Below are 21,298 nucleotides of genomic sequence, written 5' to 3' on the forward strand. Positions count from 1 at the left end.
GCAGTCAGTCAGGAGCCAAGAATGATGAGTTCAATGGGAAACTTTGGCTGAGAAGAACAGGTGATGGGTTGGAGTGGGTGGCTGTCTACTGGGGCTACTCTAACTCCAAGATTTATGCAGGTGAAGCTAGAAGGGGTTAGCAATAGACAGGGCTGGCCCTACTGTTAGGCACAGTGAGGCAGTTGTCTCAGGTGTTATATCCTGGGAGACAGCAACAAGTTCTTGGAGGAAAGACCTATGGGCCAGTCAACCTGCCCTGTTCCCCAGCCCCTAAACTAGCTTGCTGCCTCCTGCAGTGGAAGACGAAGTGGTTCCGCGGCCAGTGTCAAAGAAAGGGTCAACTGTCAGTAGACTTTGATTTTGTACATGGCCTCAGGCAGCAAAATATCTTAGGCCGGCCCTGGTAACGGATTCTGCCAAGCATGCAGGAATTGCTTGTTTTAGTGGTGAAGGCTGCAGGGGGCTGTGTGAAATGCCACCCGCTACATTCACACCAGTTGACTAACATTTTATTCCTGATGTGACTACCAAGCTGCATCAAAGCAGGTCTATTGAGTCCTCCAGGGTCAGATGTGAAATCATCACGATCCCATCATGGTAACGCTATATCCCTCTTGCGCATTTATACCTCGTAGGACACACAATGTCATTTCCTGTGGTATTTTGGATAATATGGAATAGAAAGCAGGAAATAACACTACAGAAGTGCTAGATTAAATGTGGATTGTGCTCTAACAGTTATCAGTGCACTTCAATACCACTATAATGCAGTAGTGTATTAGCCCAGCTGGATCTAGCCCAGCAAGGCATCTTTGAAAGCGTTGCAGCAAAACCAACGAAGAGTCTTGTGGCACCTTAAAGGCTAACAGGACTACTGAAACCCACGCATCCCATGATCATCACTGGATTTTACTCCTTCCCTTCTCTCTCATCTTTCTTTATACTTCCTGCTGTCTACTCCCCGCCCCTCCACCTTGGCAGCTTCTCTCCTGGCATAGTTCGATCTTGCTATAGGATGAAGATGCTTACAGAAAGCAGATACCATGCAATGGGTTCAATATAAGCATCTTCACAGGCAATTCTTGCATGTGTCTTCTTTTTAAAAAAAAATCCATATCCGAGTGCCAAGCCTCAGAATCGTGGGTTGCCATGCCGGCTTGATCACTTAGAAGAGTACTTATCTGGAGTTTGCATCCACTCAGCTGCGAGGGTTGGGCTCCAGCCGGTACCTGCCCAGTTTACCATACGCCCAGCTTGAGCAGTACGGCATCTCACGACAGACTGAAAGCAGGAGCTGCAGCCGTGTGCAGGTGATGAATCTTGAGGAATTTCTGTAAGGTTTGGCATGGACACTGACCATGCATTGGGTATGAAGATGCTGCAGGAGAGTTGGCAAGGCCTGGGTTATTTCTTGCTGTTGCCTGGATGGACTCAGATGCTGATTTCTTCGGGCACTCCTCTGAAGTGGTAGGTCTCAGTCAGGGGAGGGCAACCCAACAACTTGGCCTACAACTCCCATCAGCCCTATCCACTGGGTTCTAGTATTATGGCAGGGAGAGAGAAATGTCTCCCTATCTACATTCTCCACACCAGGCATAATTTTGTTTACCTCTACAACATCAACTTTTTGCCAATCAAAAAGTACTGGCACTGTATCCACTACATCACTGATGATAGGAGTTGCTGTCCAACAACATCTGGAGGGCCACATGTTTCTCATGCCTGTGTGTGTGGGGTGGGGGGGGGAAGGCTTGCTGTGATCTGCTGCTAGGCTTTGTGTGCAACAGCCTTGTGCCACCTTGCTGACAGAGAGATCAACTCCCTGGCTGCTGCTTCCAAAATATGGCCCTGGACTTTGCATTGTCATTTGTCCCTATTACAAAAGCCTCTCCCCAGCACTCTGCTTCTTGGTGGGAGTGTTTGGGGGCAGCATGTTTGTTACCTAAGGATGTGGCCAGTCTGATATTATGGACCACTCATTAGTAGCAGGTGGGAAGGGCATTTTGTTGTTTATTCATTCAGTCGTTTCCGACTCTTCGTGACTTCATGGACCAGTCCGCGCCAGAGCTTTCTGTCGGCTGTTGCCACCCCCAGCTTCCCCAAGGTCAAGTCTGTCACCTCCAGAATATCATCCATCCATCTTGCCCTTGGTCGGCCCCTCTTCCTTTTGCCTTCCACTTTCCCTAGCATCAGTCTCTTCTCCAGGGTATCCTGTCTTCTCATTATGTGGCCAAAGTACTTCAGTTTTGCCTTTAATACCATTCCCTCAAGTGAGCAGTCTGGCTTTATTTCCTGGAGTATGGACTGGTTTGATCTTCTTGCAGTCCAAGGCACTCTCAGAATTTTCCTCCAACACCACAGTTCAAAAGTATCTATCTTCCTTCGCTCAGCTTTCCTTATGGTCCAGCTCTGGCAGCATAGCCAGCCACAAAGATGCAGCAGATTTTAAAGCACAGCACCAAGGCGTACAGTTGGCTGCACCCTGTATCTAGGAACAGGCCAACACAGGAGGTACGGCTTCCATCTTCCCACTGTAATTACAAGATACACACACATACACACCTGGAACTGGGGAATAGAACGCAGTGTTTATAACTTTTATGTATGCTGATTTGTCAGCCTCTCCATTTATCTGGATTCAAAATGAAACCTTACTTAAAACATAACAGGCAAACAAATAAATTAAAAACACAATGCTAACCAGCACCAACCAATTTCTTTTCTTGTTTCTTTCCTTTGCTTCTTTACTCCGAACTGGTTTTCTCTGCAACCGGGCTATTTGCTTACCTCCATTTTGTTCCAGAAACTAAACCCGGAGGGTGTTGACTTCTCAAACACTGCAAGAGAACAAGGCCCAGCAGGCAGAGCGGTTCCATCAGGTTTTCATAGGAGATGTGGTCAGAGTGCTTTTGCAAACCAACAACAGGCAGGTTCTAGAAGCACATAGAACTTACATCCAAGGCAAAAAGAAAGCAGGATGGGAAGCCATCACAGGATTCTTGGGTGTATTGTGGGATCACATAGAATAAAAAGCCAGGCAGAAAGGAGAGATCCAACTCACACATGCCAGAAACTCATTACAAACTCACCATTACATTGCACTTCCCAAACTGAGCTTTTAATATGGAATCCTGTTTTGGATAGTATTTGTACATTTATAAATGTTAACCTATGCTAAGTGCTAGGATAGGATAGGCATCCAAACAACAAATAATCAAACTCCTGATTCCTGTACTGACAACCAGCCTCACATCCCTTCGACTGAACTCTTAACCTCTGGATTCCTTATGCTTGGCAACATCTTGTTTAGTTTGCATCTGAGCGCAATGCAAAATGCTGGTCATTTTGTGGATTTAAAGGACTGCTTTCTGCCTGTTAAATCTCCTACTCTATGGAGATCTTTGGTAGAGAGAGATCTTGTGCTGTTTCCCACCACCACCATCAGAGGTGGAGTTGGGGGTGACAAGAGATGGGGGACTTTTCAGTAGCAGCACTGAGACTTTGGGAGTCTTCCCCTGCCCCCCACCCAGGACACCCATTTGACCACCATCTTCCAGGGATTCTGACCAGGTAAAACTGTTTTGTATTGTTGGGTAGGGTGACCATATAGAAAGGAAGACAGGGTTCCTGTATCTTTAACAGTTGTATAGAAAAGGAAATTTCAGCAGGTGTCATTTGTATGCATGCAGCACCTGGTGAAATTCCCTCTTTGTCACAACCGTTAAAGTTGCTGGAGTCTTGCCTTCTTTTGTATCTGGTCACTCTAGTATAGTTCCTGCACTTTAACTGTTGTGATGAAGAAGGAATTTTCACCAAGTTCTCCATTTATACAAATGACACCTGCTGAAATTCCCTTTTCTATACAACTGTTAAAGATACAGGAACTGTGTCCTCCTTTCCACATGGTCACCCTATTTTTGGGCTTTGGGGTTAGAAAGGTTCTTATTTTCTCTTTGTTTGCTGTTCTGCTTGTATGTTGTTGTGTACTTGGAGTGGTTTTTATGCTTGTTTCTGGGTTGCTCAGATATAAAAATCAAACCAAAATAAACATATATCTTTACGTTTTAACATTATTTGATTCTTTTATTGCAATGTTGTACATTGTGAACGGTTTTAAAAACCTTGGTCAGAAAATCAGCCTTAAAACATACAACAAATTAAATAAATAAGCATGGCTATATAATCAGTCCCGCAAATAAGATTTGATCTTGAGAACTAAGTGAACTATCAGAGCTGGCAATGAAACTCGCACAGCATTGTCTGTGTCACACTCTTTTTGCCTTTTCAACGCTGCCACCTCCCAAGACACTTCTGAAATAAACCCTCTTTCTTCTCACAGAGCTGGGTGGGGCTCTGAAACCCAGTTCACTCACTAAGGCTGCAATCCTATCCACGCTTGGGAGTTTTCCAGAAGGGCAGCCATGTAAGTCTGTTGCAGCAAAAGCAACTAAGGGTCTCCTGGCACCTTAAAGACATTTTTTTCCAGCGTAAGCTTTTGTGGGCTTTGTCCACTTTATCAGATGCATCAGATTACTTAGGAGAGTAAGTCTCATTGATCTTAATAGGGCTTGCTTCTGAGTAGACATGCATAGGTTGCGTTGTAAGGACTGGGATCCTACACGGAATTTCCAAGCCTCTCCTTTTTGTCTACATTTCATTTATCTTTACTTTTATCTTGAGACTTACTGCTCTTCTACTTTTTTACCCCCTGTTTACTTTTCTTCTACTTTTAGCTTACTCCCACCACTTCCTGGGGCTGTTGTAGTTCATCTCACGCCCTATGGGCTTCCATCCTGAATTTACACGCACACACACACACCCCTCTCTCACAATAGGGAAGGGGAAATTACTCTTCACCCTTGGTGCCTGCCACAATCCTTGTAGGCTCCTCAGCTCAGCCCCTCCCCTCCCAATCCACCCTGCAGGTTGTGATGCCCAGCAAAGAGCCTTACCTTTGGGAGAAGTGTAAAAGGTCAGTGCAGGATGCGGCAGGCTGGGCTCCTTGGTATGTCAAAACCTGTAAAGGCTGTCTGAGCAGCTTTATTTCTTACCTTTTTTTTTGGTATCTTATCTCTAAGAGTTGCTTCCCAGGTGGAATTTGGATTTGGGAATAATTGTCAAGGAGGTATGCGTTCTTTGGACCTCTCCGTTCCTGTAATTGCCCTGAACTGAGGGTGAAGCGAACACAACTGATAACCTCTGGCACAGGTTAGTGTGAAACCAGATTCCTTTATGGGGCTTATTGTGTGCCCGGTCTGAAGTGGATCTGATCCATTTCCATGCTGGCAGGTTTGGTGCCCATGAACGTTGTTACAAAATTGTGGCTTTTTTAACTGCTATTGTATTCTGTTAAAAGCAGAATTAGAAACCTTTACTTACGGAGATTTGCTGTGTGTGGTGTAGTCTGCAGGTCTGGAGCCAGAGGGATGCGATACTTGCTCCCCCCCCCTTCTTTAGCAGGATCTGATCAAGATGGCAAAACCAGGGGGCATCTGCCCTTGTGAATGTCTTGGAATTGTAGGCATATATGCCACTGAACAGAATTTTGGGTTGAAATCTTGATCAAAATCCTATCTCATCAATGGACTTGCTGGGTAGCCACGAGTGTAGTGCTCCTTCACCTTCAGTTTGCTATCCATAAAAATGGTAGTGACCTCTGGGATGTTGTGGCAAATGCATTAATAAAATGTTGGTTTCCATCCTAAGAACAGGGTAGGCATCACCATATTATTAAGGGCTCTAACTTATCTTTTTTAAAAAACAAAAACAGACTTTTGAAATTGGCTGTTGTAGAAACCAGGGATGAATTGTCAAAACCTGCTGTGGTGAAGCAAGTATAAAAGGAGTGTCACAGTCCAATCCTGCACATGACAAAAAATATAGGGTTTTTTAAAGTAATCAGTTCTGGGGCAACATGGGAATTTGTAATCAGGGTTGTTTTATTGAACCGGTGTAAGCTACCAGGAGTGTCTCTCTTGAGACAATTCCCAGAGGTGTAACTGTTTCAACCTGTTGCAGAAAATACTTTAAAAAAATCCCACGCCATAATACATTTGCTGGTTTTCAAGATGCCACAAGACTCTCTTGTTTTGTTTTGAGACAGCTAGTACCACATATACATCTCCAAAACAAACCGTCTCTTGAGTGTATTGAGGTTTCCATTCTTCAGCCATATGGAAACGTGTATAACCTTTGTCCCAAGCAGACTGACCTATGAAAGAGAAACTAGAAATTAAGGGTTATGTCCAATGTTGGTCTAACTTGAATCCCATTCATTTCAATGGGTCTACTCCAAGTAGGACTAATACTGGATACAACTCTAAGGCTGGAATCCTTTTGGTGCTGTTTTTTACATTATGTAAGAGCCATTTGGGTAATGATATTAGTAGTAAACTGTTTTTGCTAAATCCTGAATGTGCTTGAAACTAGACAATTTGTCCTCTTTCTTTCTTAGGTTGCTGAGGTGTATTGAGGAGTGAGGTCCTCTGCTCCTCGTGGTTTTTTTGGGGGGGGCGGGGGGGATTGGAGAATGCATAGATGATAGATCCTTAACAAGTATGTGTCTGAAAAATACCTACCTATGATCTGGGTTTCTTTTAAACTCTTGTATGTCTCTTTGCTGCTTGTCTGAGTATGTGAATTGTCTATCCATCAGGATCTCCCATCCTTGGATAGCTTCTATAGAGCTCTTACCTGCAGCTAAGGTGTTGATTTCAGTCTGTTCCCAGTCTCTAGGGCTGTCTGGAATCTCTGATCCCCAGATAGTTCAGCTTCTGGGCTTCCAGCATACTCGCTTGCAGAGCAAGCCCAGTTGGTCAGGATGCTATCAGATCAGCTCCAGTTCCAAACAGTTAATAGTCAAAAGCAATTTTTTGGCTTGAAGATGATTTCCCCCCACGCATAGTTACATTTTCCTTCCCCCCTCGCCTTTTCTTGCTCTTCTTCTGCTAGCTGCCCTGAAAGGAAAGACAAACAGGATCTTTGGGGATTTGTCGGCGGGCGGTGGGCTCATACAATAGCCAGCTTTAAATCTTTGGTGGAGGGAAAAATGGGCTCCCAGCATTACTCATTAATGAAAGAGCTCATTTAGACAGCCTGGGATGTGGGTCGCCTTCAAAGGTCTTGCCTGCCATTGTTAAGCCAGGAGGGTTTGATTGCAGACCTGGGGGGCGGGATCCGATGTCTCAATTCCCCTTGGAAAAACAAGCAGGAGAAAAGAATCTCGCCATGGAATGTACCAGACTGACAAAGGGTTTCCGGGCCATGCCTGGCGTCTACTGACTGCTGCAGGGGGTGGACGATTCATCCCCTCCTACCTAGAGATTGACCTGTCAGGCCTTTATCGAAGTATGTCCGGGAAGCCCTTAACTGTGGAACGGATTGTTGTGCAAAGAGAAGGATCGGCTCTCCATGGAGTGACTCACTCGTAGAACGGAAAGGGCATAGCATGCTGTAAAGGCTTCATTACCATTCAGAATGGGTTGAGACCTAAGCAACTTGGGGAGATACAAATCTCAAAACCTTGCACATTTATTTTTATTTGGGGTGCGTGGGTGGTGATCTTTGAGTTGGCCTAACAAAGGTGCACAGCGCATATGGAACTCGCTACCACAAGACATATGGATGGCCAACGGCTTGGGTGGTTTTAAAAGGGGGTTAGAGAAATTCCTTGAGGAGAAGGCTGTCAGTGGCTACTAGTCCTGATAGCTATGTGCTACCTCCAGTATCAGAGGCAGTAAGCCTATGTACACCCGTTGCTGGGGAACATGGGTAGGAGGATGCTATTGCACTCATGTCCTGCTTGAGGGTTACTGGTCAACAGCTGGTTGGCCACTGTGTGAACAGAGTGCTGCACTAGACGGACCCTTGGTTGCTCTTATGTTCTTAGACATTAATTTTCTTATGGCCAGTATGTTTCTGTTTCCCACAAGATAATCTTCTGTAGACTGCTACTTATTATTTCATCAGATGCAGGGAGGCATTTTTTTTCTTATTAGCAGGGATGCTGCTGTCATCTGCTCCCACCCCACTGAATTCCTGTTGCCTGGGGAGCTTAATAATAATAATAATAATAATAATAATAATAATAATAATAATAATAACAACAACAACAACAACCCGCCTCTCCCTCTGGTGCTTAGTTGCAATCCTCATAGTAATTGGTAGGAATGTGTTTTCCCAGCAACAATATATTGTTCCTGTTGTAATGCAAAGTGTTTTGGGCTGACTTGGTCTTGCTTGGGCAATGAAGACTCATTCCTTTTACCAAAGACCTGCTCCTGATGGGGATGAAAACTGCTAGAACTGGTTTGTTGATATGGATCAAGGCAGCTGTCTGCATTTTTGGCCTCTCCTTGGGACCATGGCTATGGGGACTGTCTTCAACATTTACCACTACACCGCTGGATGCAGGGCTGTTGTCCGTAAAAGCTCACATGCCACAATGCACCAGCCAAAATGCTGCGATCCTGACGGAGGATTCCTTCAGCTCACCAATCCACCACTCACAGCCTGCAGACTTGATACCTGGTGCTTGAAACAAAAGGCTGAGGGCTCAGCAAGGTCACTACACTCCAAGCAAGGGATTATTGTGCAAAGCTCTACAAAACTTCGCACCATGTGTGTGTGTGGTTGTACCGCTCCCTGCTCTTTCGATTTAATATTAATTTGTGCAAGCAGAGTGTCGGAAACTGCTGTTTGCACATATCTTAAGTTTTTAAGGTGCCACAGCCTTCTTTTTACTTGCTGTTAAGTGTAATACTGCTCCTTATCCAAACCGTGTATTGTATTAATTCTCTTTATAAATAACCAAGGGTGTTGTGTGCATGTATATTTGATTCCATTATAGAATCATTGAGTATATCTGCTTTTACAAGCCACCCTGAAATCCTGGGTTCTTCCCGCAGGAAGTACATACAGAACTTGGGGTTTCAAGGTGGTTTGTAAACCACTCCAGCCAGCCACCCTTGCCAGGTTCGGACATTATGACAACCCACATCCAGGGAGGGTAATTATGCTAATTAGGCAACTCACAGCCTGGGTGGCTTATATTCTCTCCGTGATTGTGTGAACCCAGTATATGTCTCTTGTTTCACACTAGGAGGCAGTATAAAATACTCTACCCAACTGTATCAGTTGGGTACCAATATGGTTTAGTATCATGCTGAACTAAGACTGAAGTGGGGGGGGGGGGGAAATCAGGGTTCAACTCCCATCCAACCAATTAAGTGGTGGAGACTGGTGGTTCTGATGCCAGTGGGGCAGTTAATCCACTCTGAGCTCCACACCTTGGATAGCAACTTTAGATTCTGACCGAAACTTGGAGCTGATTCACTACCCCAGCAACAGTAGGGCATGGGAACCTGATCGAGTTTATTATAACAACTCAAACTTTTTCATTAGTCATCCCAATTTGTCTGTGCAGATCTTGGTTAACAGATTTACCCCAGGATACCCCATGCTATGTACTCTGTGTTCCTTTGTCATCTGTTCCACTCTTTAATGGCAAAGTTGAATGTTGTTGCCCACTAAAAGGTTACAATTATTTTTCCACTGGGAAAATTCAGACCTCCGGGAACAGGCCATTCCAGCGCTCAGCTACAGGTGCACAACTAGTGTGCAGGCAGTTCTCTCTGGAATCTTTAGTAGGTCAAAGAGGACCTGCTTCTGCTGCTCTTCTTCAGGGATTTATTTACACTATTGATCTTGCTACTCATATTAGTTGCTGGTGAATGAATGCTACTTGGTGCGAGTCGTGAAGAATGTAAGAGTAACTGTGTTGGTATCGGACCAAAGGCCTATCTAGTCCAGCCGGCTGTACTCACAGCGGGTAATTCTGCTTCTCCCTGCCCTGCAGATCTACTGAGCCTCTTTCCATCCGGCCATGACGGTCACGTACACAGCCCGTGTGGCCAATGCCCGCTTCGGTGGCTTCTACAAGCTGCTGAGCCTCTGGCGTGGAAGCATCTACAAGCTGCTCTACAAGGAATTCCTGGTCTTCTCTGCTTCCTACCTGGGACTCAGCCTTACCTATCGGTAAATAGGGGCAGGAGGAAGGTATTCTCCTCACTCTGGCAAACATGGGTCCAGGCATCCCAGCACAGGCCAAGTGAAAGAGAAGGGCAAATCTTCCCATTGTCAATGCCCCCCCACCCCATTCAGGGCTCATCCAATCCTTTTTCTAATTCCCTGATCCCTAGAACCAATCCGCAGGGCAGTACTAATTTCCTAGGAGTAGATACAGCTTTCCTTTTAATAATGAGAGAAGCTTTGCCCATTCAGGAAAGCAAGTTGTTTCTAATTGTGTCCTTCCACCAGCGGAATGGGCTCTGCTGACAGATTGAATTTCCATTCCCCCTTGCAGCCCACCACATGCCCCCTCTTCCAATCTGCTCTGGAGGATTGGGAGACCCATTGGATCTCACTTAGGGGTGAGATCTGAAGCCCAAGTCCTATTGCCTGAGTGGGCGTCCACTTGCATAATGTTGGATTTCACCAAATGCGTTCTTGCCTCTGGATGTCTTCGGATCAGGGCGTTTTTGCACCGCCCATGCCACAACCGTGGGCAAAACAGCCCCAGTAGTAACATAACACAGCAGAGCACGATGGGGAGGATGTGTGTAAACATGGCATTGCCCCACCGCACCCCCTTTCACAACGACTGTGCCTTGCTTCTGGGCAATCTTGACATAAGCTGCATCAGTCAGAACCTGTTTAAGGGAATGGGGCTGAAAAGACACACCCACCCACCCCGCTGCCTCCGCCCAGGGGAGCATTGTGTGTGGATGCCGGCCCCTGCTCTCCGTTCAGCTGGGCCATGCTGGAACTTGGATCAGCTAAATGAGGAGTAATGTGTGGAAGCAGCCACCATCTTTGTTTGTTCTGCTGGCTGTACAGTTTCTCCCCTCTGAGCTCAAGTTGCTCTTCCCCAGTTTTCCACCCTAGGTCATAGTGGTTTCAGATGCTTCCAATTGAGGACAACCAGCTGTCAGGGATGCTTTAGGGTGGATTCCTGCATTGAGCAGGGGGTTGGACTCTATGGCCTTATAGGCCCCTTCCAACTCTACTATGCTATGATTTTATGAGGCTTTTATTGTGCAAGCACCCTGTGCCTCCTTTGCAGACTTTTGTCAGGGGACTGGGCATCGCCTTCTTCCATTTGTCACCTTCCCAGGTTTCCCAGCACTTCTTCCATCTTTTCCTTACTGCAGAAAATCCATTAAGAAAAAAAAAAAGATGGAATAGCTGCACGATGCCTTTGGACTGGTAGCGCTTATAGAAGCCCTCCGCCTGTAAGCATCCTCTCACTTAGTTTTGTATATTTATCTTATGTGAACCACTCAGAGAGCTTCGGCTATGGGGCGGTACACAAATGCAATAAACAAATAAATAAATATGTTTTGCTTTTTGGCGGATGGAGGCGGCTCGCCTGGGACAAGCCAATCTGCATTGGCATCAGATCGGCTTCCAGGTTTGACAGTCATCTTGTTATGCACACAGGTTAGTTCTAGCAGAGGCGTGGGTAGGATACATGCCCATCCCTTTGCAAGGCTCCATTGAGCTCTTTGCATATTATGTATGGCAGGCCTCCTCCTCTTCCTCCTGGCATTAGAGTGTTCCTAACACTCTGATGCAGTTTTCCCCAGCCTGAGGCCCTCCAGATGTTTTGGACTACAACTCCCAGAATCCTCAGCCAAAATTCTGGGAGTTGTAGTCTAATGCATCTGGAGGGCACCAGGTTGGGGAAAGGTTGCCCTGTTGCATGAGGTTGCCCCAATACTTAGTTCCTGTTCCACTGTGTTGTTTTAAAACAGCCTTCACTTCCAGGCTTCCCATGACCAGCCTGCACTTGCCTTTCAGACTATGCTGGGCTCTCCCCTTGCAAGAATGCAAGCAGGTGGATCACGTTGCATCCCTGGGTGCCAAATTTACCTCCTCCTTAATCCTTCTCTCCTTCTTGTTTCTACCTCTAGCTTTGTCTTAACCGAGGATCGGAAACGAGTCTTCGAAAAGGTGGTCATTTACTGCGACAACTATGCCAACCTCATCCCTGTCTCTTTTGTCCTGGGTGAGATGCTTGAAACCCCCCCCCCCTCCTAGGGGAGTGTGTGCTCTTCTAATCCCATCTCCTTGGCCTCTGGACCAATGTTTTCATCCAGTGGAGGCTGCGATTTCGGTGGGGCTCTGAATACATTATGGGGCCATGGCTACACCTAGCGGTCTAGCATGATGGAGGGGGAAGGATCTCATGATTTTATGATCATGAGATCTCTCCCTCTGTCTACACATGGTGCGTGACATCCTGGGAGGACGAGGACGATGTTGTGGCTGCCATTTTGTTTTATTTTTTAAAGGGGAAGGTGCACTTGAGTGCAAAAGGTAAGTGGGTTTTTTTTACATACCCCCCTACCGCTGCCCCACCCCACCCCTGATTGACACGGAGCTCCTGAGGCGCTCTGCACCCCATGCGCAGTTTCTCACGAGGAGCCAGGACGAAACCACGATGTCCGCCCACACATCTCATGGTATTGGGATCATCCCAAGACCGTGGGAAAAAGCGGGATTAAAGGCTAAGCCAATATCCCAGGGGCAGGGAGGGATCATCCCTCCCTGCTCCTGGGATTCCCTATGCATCATGTGGACACACAGGAATGATCCCGGGGCGATCCCCGGGATATCGGCAGGTCTAGCCATGGCCTGGGTTTCAGTCAGAACCATCCAGAACTCTAAAGGAGCTATCCAAGGTCCTGGAACTATTTGGGCCCATGGTTCAGTACCTTGGAGAGCTCCCTTAGAATTCTGGCTGAAACCCAGAATGGATTCACAGCCCCATCAAAATCAGAGCCACCAGCTTCCACTGTTTTCATCTGAAATGTCTAATCCAATGACTTGCTTTCCTTTTGCTGTAATACAGGGTAATCTTTTAAAGATAAAAGCCCCCAAATGCTCCTGTTTTGTAAATGGATTTGATTTCCCCTGCTGGAAAACTGAACAGGAGCTCTCCATGCTGCAACATTTTGTTGCAGGCCTCCCTTGATTTTACATGTCTTTGTGTTTCCAGGAGTGAGTGTTGGCTTTCAGAACCTGTTCTGGGTCTCAGCCCTGGTTCAAATTAAGCCTTCCTGCTTGAGCTCTGAGTGAGTCTTCCTGACTGAGGCATAGGGGCTGAGGTCAAATCTAATCATTCCTGTCTCTTGGGCTCACTTAGGCTTCTACGTGACACTGGTGGTGAACCGCTGGTGGAGCCAGTACACCTGCATGCCGATGCCAGACCGCCTGATGTGCGCCATCTCTGGGAATGTGCATGGGGCTGACGAGAAGGGGAGGCTTTACCGGCGAACGCTCATGCGCTACTGCAGCCTTTCCGCCGTGTTGATCCTGCGCTCAGTCAGCACTGCTGTGTTCAAGCGTTTCCCCACCATGGACCATGTAGTGGAGGCAGGTGAGTGCAGGACGGGAGGCCTTTCCTCCCACTGATCCGATGTGATGATTTATAGCAGCCTCCCTCAACCAGCTGCACGGGCGGATTGCAGTTCCCAACATCCTCAGCCTGCAGGGCCAATGCCCCTGCTGTCTGGGAATGATGGGAGTTGTAGTCGAACCAATGCATCTGATGGGCACCAGGTTGGGGAAGGGTGCATTAAGTATGGCCCACCATTCTTACTAAACATAATAGAGAACGTAAGACTGGACCTAATTAAACGAAACCATATACCAGCTGCACAACCTCCGCTGTACCCAACAACCGGCTCTCTGTCTCTGCTTCCAGGTTTCATGACTCGAGAAGAGCGCAAGAAGTTCGAGAACTTTAACACTTCGTACAACAGATACTGGGTGCCCTGCGTTTGGTTTACCAACTTAGCTGCCCAGGCGCGCAAAGAAGGCCGCATACGTGATAACTCTGCTCTCAAGTTGCTCATGGAGGTGAGACTAGGAATCCTTGTCCTTGGATTAATCATTATTCCTTCTGTCCCAGGAACTGGTGGGATCTAGTGGGGTGCTCTAACAGACCTCTCAGCACCCTCTCAATGAGCTGAATTTCTTAGGATTCCTTAGGGAAGTGATGACAATTAAACAGGTATAAATCCCAGCTCTCTCTGATTCTGTGCTTACTCTGGAAGCCTAAAAAGTGTTGTTTGCTCATGCAGATGTATGCCTTCACCCAACTAGTTCCCAGGGCAGCTTTCAATAAGATAAAATAGCAATAATAATAATATATAATGTGAATAAAAACAGACACTAGAAACAAAAGTAAGACTAACCATTAAAAACAGTAAATTAAAATGTTTAGAGATCTGACTGGAATATAAAAGGCCTGGGAGAAGAAAAAGCTCTCTGCCTGGTGCCAAAAAGATAGCAAAGCAGGTACCAGGTGAACCTGTCTTGGGTGGGTATTCCACAAATGGGTCTCCACCACTGAAATGGCCATCTCCTGCCCCACCTCCAGTGGCAGGGGCATCTGGAGCAGACTCTCTCTTGCTCACCTCAGAAGCTGGGCAAAGTAAATGTGGGAACAAGCATTCCTTCAAGTCCCAAGCCATGTAGGACTTGAAAGGTCAACACCAAAACTTTGCACTGTGCGTGAAATGGACTGGAAACCAGTGAGGCACTGGTGTAATGTGATGCTAATGCCCAGTCCTAGCTAGGGTGCTTCTAGACATGGGTCTTCTTGCTGATACCTCTGTTTGTTTTCCCATTTTTTGTTACTAGCGGTATTGGAATGTATCATCCACACAATAAGCCAGTTTCTTTTTTTTAAAGGGTTTTCTTGTCATACTCCTATGTTCTGTCCATGGCACTGGAGGAAATGGTGGGACCTTGTGCTATCAAATTTGGTTTCCTCTTATCCCTCCCTTCTCTACCACTTCCTGTGCACCTTTTTTATTTTTTACAGAACGTGTGATATTGAATGTTCACATTGCGTTGTTAGGAATAGAGCCTGCATTGTTGTTCCTTCCTTTGATAATAAAGTCATGTTTAACCTTACACCATTTCACTAACATATGAATATAAGCATGTACTTCCTTGAATCAAGACACAAAACTCACAACAACTAACAAGAGCTGTAACCGTAGGAAAGGCAAATCTCTCTTCCCCTTCCAGAAGGGAAATTCCTTTTAGCTACAAGACCAGTTTGAAGAAATACGAACCCCTATTCAAATCCCATGACACACTTACCCTCCACACACATATGCACACAAAAGGCAAAAACACAATGACCTGGTTTGCATGTAACTGCAACCCATGATTTAATTAAGCATGCCTTGTTTAAACGTGGGTTGTCAGAACTGTGGGTGGTTAACAATGAACGAACCATGAAGAGAACCTTTGGTTTGTTGTTGGGTTGTGAACTGTGGGGTGTTTAAACTATGAGTTATTGTTAACATGTGATTTGAGAACCATGGACTGTTCATGGGTTGTTTCACCAGGGTACGGAGGCACAGGGCAATAGCAGTAAAAAACCAACCAACCAGCTTCTTTACATGCCAGTGCAGCAGTGCTGCAAAAACAGGATACAGGGTGGGAGTGGGTGGAGGACAAGAGAAGTAAACAACTCATGGACTGAGAAAACAAACCATGGCATTAGCATCACATTATGCCATGGATAATTATGGCCAGTCTCTCTTTGTCCAGAAAAGATCACAGCTGGTACACCAGCCTGAACTGATGGAAGGCTTTCTCTGCCAGAGGCTACTTGGACCTCCAGTGACAAAAAAGGATCTAGGAGCACCTTCAAGGCTGTGAACTTGATCCTTAGAGGGAGTGTGATCCAGTTTGCCTGAGCAGATTAAACCGCTTGTTCCCAGCACCATCATTGTAATTAAGTTTCACTTTATTGGCCCACATCCAGCCCATTACTGACTCCAGACACCAGTTTCAGCACTTTCCCTGCCTCATCTGAATCAGAGGAAAATGAGAAGTAGAGTTGGGTGTCATCTGCATACTGATTACAACTCACCCTGGATCACATCTCCCAACAGCTTCACATAGATCAACCTTCCCTAACTTGGCACTTTCCAGATGTTTTGGATTACAGTGCCCATCAGCCCCAGCAACATGGTCAGCAATTACGGGAAATGTTGTCCAAACCCTCTGAAGGTTTGAATCCTCTGAATCCTCTGGATTGAGGAAGGCAGCTATATATGCTGAAAAACATGGGAGACAAAAATGGAATCTTTGGGGAACTCATAGCACAAATGTCATGGGACAAAGCAAAAGTCCCCCAGCACCATCTTCTGGAACTGGGCCTCCAAGTAGGAGTAGAACCATGCAAATGCTATCAGAAAGCCTATCCAAAAGTAGTATCAAAAGCCATGGAGAAAAAGCAGGGCCATATTCCCCATCCTTCTTGCAGCATAGGTCATTATTGGACAGCGACCGAAGCCCTCTGTAAAAGCCAGCCTCAAATATTTTATCCGGGCAGAATTGTTTTTGTGTGCTGCACATACTTACTAATGGCTGTTCTCCCCACTTCAGGAGTTGAATCTGTTCCGTGGCAACTGCAGCATGCTCTACCACTATGATTGGATCAGCGTACCACTAGTCTACACCCAGGTGAGTTAAGGACCCGGAGCACACAGCAGGCTTGACTAGTTCCACCTGTGAATGGGGCTGTGATCATCCTGTGAACCACTTTCAGCTTTCTGTATTCTTCCCCACCAGACTGGACCAGATTGAAGGATGTGTGGAAACCTCTGCTGAACTATGTTGTCCACGTGCCTCTTGTCTGCTAGGACTTCTAGAGAGTGGAACTACGCCTTGCCCCAGTAAATGTGTGTTCCCAACCTATGTTTACTGAGACAATGAGGGGACAGAGTATCTGCAGGGGGATGAGTGGGAGGGGTGTTTTGACCCCTACTTCACCCAACAATTTTCTTCTGCAAATGCTTCAGAGACCATCCCACTATCACCACCTCCTGCCAGCCAGGCTTATTTCAAAGTTCAGAGCCTGGAGATAACATTGGTTATTAATGATATGGGGTGCATTTACAGGAGAAAATCAGTAGGTGAAAGAAGGTTTAAGCACTCCCCTTCCACCCCATGATTCTTCCCTGAGAATGCTCCTTCCAAACACATGAAGTTCCACCCATAGCCATGCATAAAGCAGGAAACAAAAAGTCTATCAGATTAATGGTTACTAGAGACAGGCCCTTTTCGGTGGTGGCCCCGTATCTGTAGAATTCAGCCCTTGGGGAGGGCGGTATGGCCCCTCCTTTACTTGGTTTCAAGGAAACCCTGAAGACCTTTTTATTTCAAGCTGTTTTTAATTAATATGTACGTACTTCTCCGTATTGTGTTTCATTGCTGCTGTTTAAGGATTAAATGTTGTTTCTGTACTGATATATGAATTGTGTAGCATTGTTTTATGTTTTCGATCTTATGTTGTCTTGGGAGGATTTTGTTCCAAAGTTAGCATACAAATTTTAAAACAAACAAGCAAACAAATCCCAAGTCATAGATGGAATTGGCCATAGAACAAAGTGGACAGCATCTTAAGGTTTTAAAAGTTCTCTATATGAAAGCATGTGGCTGCTGTGATAATGAAGCTGCAATCACATATTGAGGCCTATACTAAGGAGCTCAGCTCTTCGATATCTTTGTTAGAGCACAAGATTTATTGTGGCTGAGGTTCCCTCTGCAATGTATTTGGCACAGCGATTCACCTAGCCCTGCCCCAGTTAACTTGTCTCATCAGAGAGCAAACCTTATATGCAGAGCAGCATTTCACAGCCCCACAGATGTTATGTAGGGGCAGCTGAAATTTAGATCTTCTAAAGCAGGAGTGGGCAAAAAGTAGATCTACAGATGGACTCCCAGCATTCCTGACCATTGGCCATGCCTGCAGGGGCTTCTGGGAGTTGAAGTCCAAAACATCTGGAAATCTACCTTCTGCCCACCCCTGTTCTAAAGTACCTACTCAAGTTCTCACCTGTTAGATCAGGGATAGGGAATCTGTGGCCCTCCAGATGTTGCTGGACTGCGACTCCCATAGTCTCTCACCATTGGCTATGCTGGCAAAGGCTGATGGGAGTTGGAGTTCAACAACACCTGGAAGGCCACATATTTCCCCACTCCTGTTTTAGGTTAATCCAGAACAGCTACAACCCTTTAGTTGTTTGCTTACAATTACTATCTCAGGGAATGTACTTTGGATCACTTAAGCCAAATTAATTACCTCTAATACATATTAAGTGCCTTTCTATATACAGAATCCTGGATGATTAAGGAGTGGTAAAAAGTAAGTTGTTTCACTCTTTTAACATTTTTTTACCCAGGGAATATCAGTTCTAATGCACATTAGTGGCCGATTATGGAACGAGGGGCACTGTTTCATATTTATTAATTGAAACTGAAAAGCTATGATCTTGTGCACTTACAAAAATTAGAATCTCTAGACTTTCCCATATGCATTAGAAAGTAGTCTACTACTATTCCTTAGCAACTGACAATATGTCTTAAAGATAATTAGTAGGGGTGCAGACATAGATGAGTGGTTAGGGCCTGCGTCTTTAATCTGTGAGATTTAATTAGGCCCAAGAAGCCAGGCTGCCTAGATTCTGTGACTGACGCATTGGCCTCTTTCTCTGCTTTTTGTCCTGCTCTGACAGGTGGTGACCATTGCTGTGTACAGTTTCTTCGTTTCTTGTCTTGTTGGGCGACAGTTCCTCGATCCAGCCCAGGGTTATAAAGGACATGACTTGGACCTGTGGGTCCCTGTTTTCACTCTGCTGCAATTCTTCTTCTATGTCGGCTGGCTCAAGGTATGACAGATTGGAGGTAGGTGGAGATATGTTAGGTTGTCGAGACATCTTCCATGGCCAGGAAGAGGGAAGGATCAGCGAAGCTGCAGTTCAGCGATTTTGAGAGGTGCTTAGAAGGTATTTTATCTGAACACTGCCCTGACATCCCAGTGATATAGGGCGGGATAAAAATATTTCAAAAATAAATGAATAAATAAATTAGACAGACAGACAGACCGGAAGAGGGGCTGACTTGCTTCTCTTTGCCATGCTGTATGTGGGTCTGGGCACAGAGTTTGCCAGGTGAGGGTCCTTCTCCTTACTGCGGATCTGCACACCCTGCAGGTGGCTGAGCAGCTCATCAACCCTTTCGGGGAGGATGACGATGACTTTGAAACCAATCTACTGATTGACAGGAATTTCCAGGTAACTCTCCTCTCCTCTTTTGTGTTTAGGGTAGGGTGAAGCACTTTTGGGAAAGCGATTGGTTTTGCCCTTCTGTGTGTAGGACGATTTCCATTATCTAATAACTGCAAATCCAAGGCTAGTTCCCAAATACCAGATGCCCCCTTCCCAAGGACACGTAGGAGTCCTGGGCCTCTGGCCTCCCACTTTGTGCCCCTAAACCAGTATTTTCCTGCTTTCCTCCTTCCTTCACAGGTCTCCATGATGGCTGTGGATGAGATGTATGGGGACCTGCCTCTCCTGGAGAAGGATCGGTATTGGGACGCCTCAAATCCTCGAGCCCCGTATACAGCAGCCACCGTTTTCCAGTTGCAACAGCCATCATTCCAGGGCTCCACTTTTGATATGACGTAAGGATTTTGCTTAGTCTGGAGCAGAAAGAGGGAACATGGTTTTCTGGCTTCATAGTGGGGCAGAGAAAAAAAGAGGTTGGGATGCACCCTGGAGCAGTTCAATGTTTCTTTTCTCCTTTGGGAGGGCCTTTGCTTCATTGTTTAGTGTGTGTGTGTGGGGGGGGCAACTTGTGGTCCTCTAGATGTTGTTGATCTGCAGCATGTTCCCTTGCTGTTGGGTATACTGGCTGGGGCTGATGGAAGTTGTAGGCCAAAACATCTGGAAGGCCAGAAGTTGCCAACCTCTGGTTTAGAAGTAGAACCAGCACTTTTCTCTCAAGACCTATGAAGCCCCCTACAGGCAAGCCTGAGAGCATGCCAACTCCACATTTACCACACCATGTGAACACCATTCCATTTGATACTGGCGAGTCTTCTTGCCTGGATGTGTAAGGGCAGTGTGAAAGATCCCTGTCCAATAAGCTCTAGTGCAACTCGTGGGAAGGCTGAGATGCTGCCTTTAACATCCTGTTCTTCTTTTCCAGGCTTGCAAAGGAAGACATGCAATTCCAACCTCTTGAGGATATTGCCGAGGGCCTTGAACACAGCCGCCACGTACCTGCACACCTCTTGAACCGGCTGCTTTCCACGGCCCCTGCACCCGGTGGCTTTGGACGCCGACTGTCCCTGCTGAGGCGCAAGAACAGCTGCGTTTCTGAAGCGTCCACCACATACAGCTGCCTCTGTCAGGACACACAGATGATGGACTGCACTTGTGGGCCTCCTGGACAGCTTTTGCCCCGCAATAGTGTTCACTTCAGCTTTGATGGGGAAGGAGACCCTGCCCACGATGCCACCAGCCATGATACACACAATGACCTCCCTGAGGTCCAGGCTGATGGACTGGGTGAACCACCTCAGAATATGTTAGGCCAAGAGAGTGCTGTGGCCAACCCCCAAGATGCACTGTCCCTTGTGAATATGCCTGTTCCTGAAATGGATAATGACTTGTCGCAGCCTCTCCTGGAGCATAGCTCTTCAGACGCCTCCTTCTTTCAAGCCCCAAAGGAGGCCCCCACTAAGGGGGGGCTTCCACCAGCCAGCTACCCCCACTGGTTACAGAGCCCCATTGAGGAAGAAAATGTGGCTTGAGCTGGTACTTCAGCCTCCACTGGTTCGAGTAGAGCTACTGCATGGGATGGCCTTTCATGCTAGTACTGTTCAATGCAGGGTCTGCAACTAAAGGACAGCAGGAACGAGACCAATGGGGCAGCCTTTACAGCTGGGGTTCAGGGATGACCTAACTGCTGACCTTTAAAAACTAATTTATCTTGAATGCTGCCATTGGGGAAATGTTTTTTGTTTAAAAGAGTCACCCCACCCTCCAGTGGACACCTGGTCTTTATTGGTATATTGTAATGTGGGGCTTCTTGATAAGGAGTCAGGTAAAATATTGCTAATCAGACCCCTATTGCCACACCACTATTTTTCACTTACTCTTGACAATTAAAGGGGGCAACATGGACCCTGAACTGCCCCTGCAGGCACTCTTCTATCCCAAAGTCACCCATGGCCAGTTCTGGTTATTGAATCTCATTCTTCCCTCTTAGGTAGTCATAGGATGATGAGCAAAGAGAGGCTACTTTGGGGCTTACTTCCTACACCCCCTGCCCAATATAGATCTAGCTTGTTTAACCATTGTGCTTTTATAATATTTTATTAAATAGTATTTTGCACAGAGTAACATTTGTGAGTTTACAC

General features: G+C 46.3%; 1 protein-coding gene across 1 annotated transcript; it reads left to right on the forward strand.

Moving 5' to 3' along the window:
* The first annotated feature begins 1,266 nt into the window (after positions 1-1,266).
* Positions 1,267-20,914, forward strand: BEST2 (bestrophin 2). The gene is made up of 11 exons (XM_063120537.1): positions 1,267-1,310; positions 5,079-5,208; positions 9,857-10,035; positions 11,973-12,067; positions 13,208-13,441; positions 13,769-13,923; positions 16,477-16,554; positions 18,609-18,761; positions 19,086-19,166; positions 19,401-19,555; positions 20,083-20,914. The coding sequence occupies exons 3-11, from the start codon at positions 9,884-9,886 to the stop codon at positions 20,687-20,689; spliced, it is 1,710 nt and encodes a 569-aa protein (XP_062976607.1). The 5' UTR covers positions 1,267-1,310; positions 5,079-5,208; positions 9,857-9,883; the 3' UTR covers positions 20,690-20,914.
* The last annotated feature ends 384 nt before the right edge of the window (positions 20,915-21,298 follow it).

This window comes from Elgaria multicarinata, chromosome 3, assembly GCF_023053635.1.
Source record: "Elgaria multicarinata webbii isolate HBS135686 ecotype San Diego chromosome 3, rElgMul1.1.pri, whole genome shotgun sequence".
Classification (NCBI taxonomy): domain Eukaryota; kingdom Metazoa; phylum Chordata; class Lepidosauria; order Squamata; family Anguidae; genus Elgaria; species Elgaria multicarinata.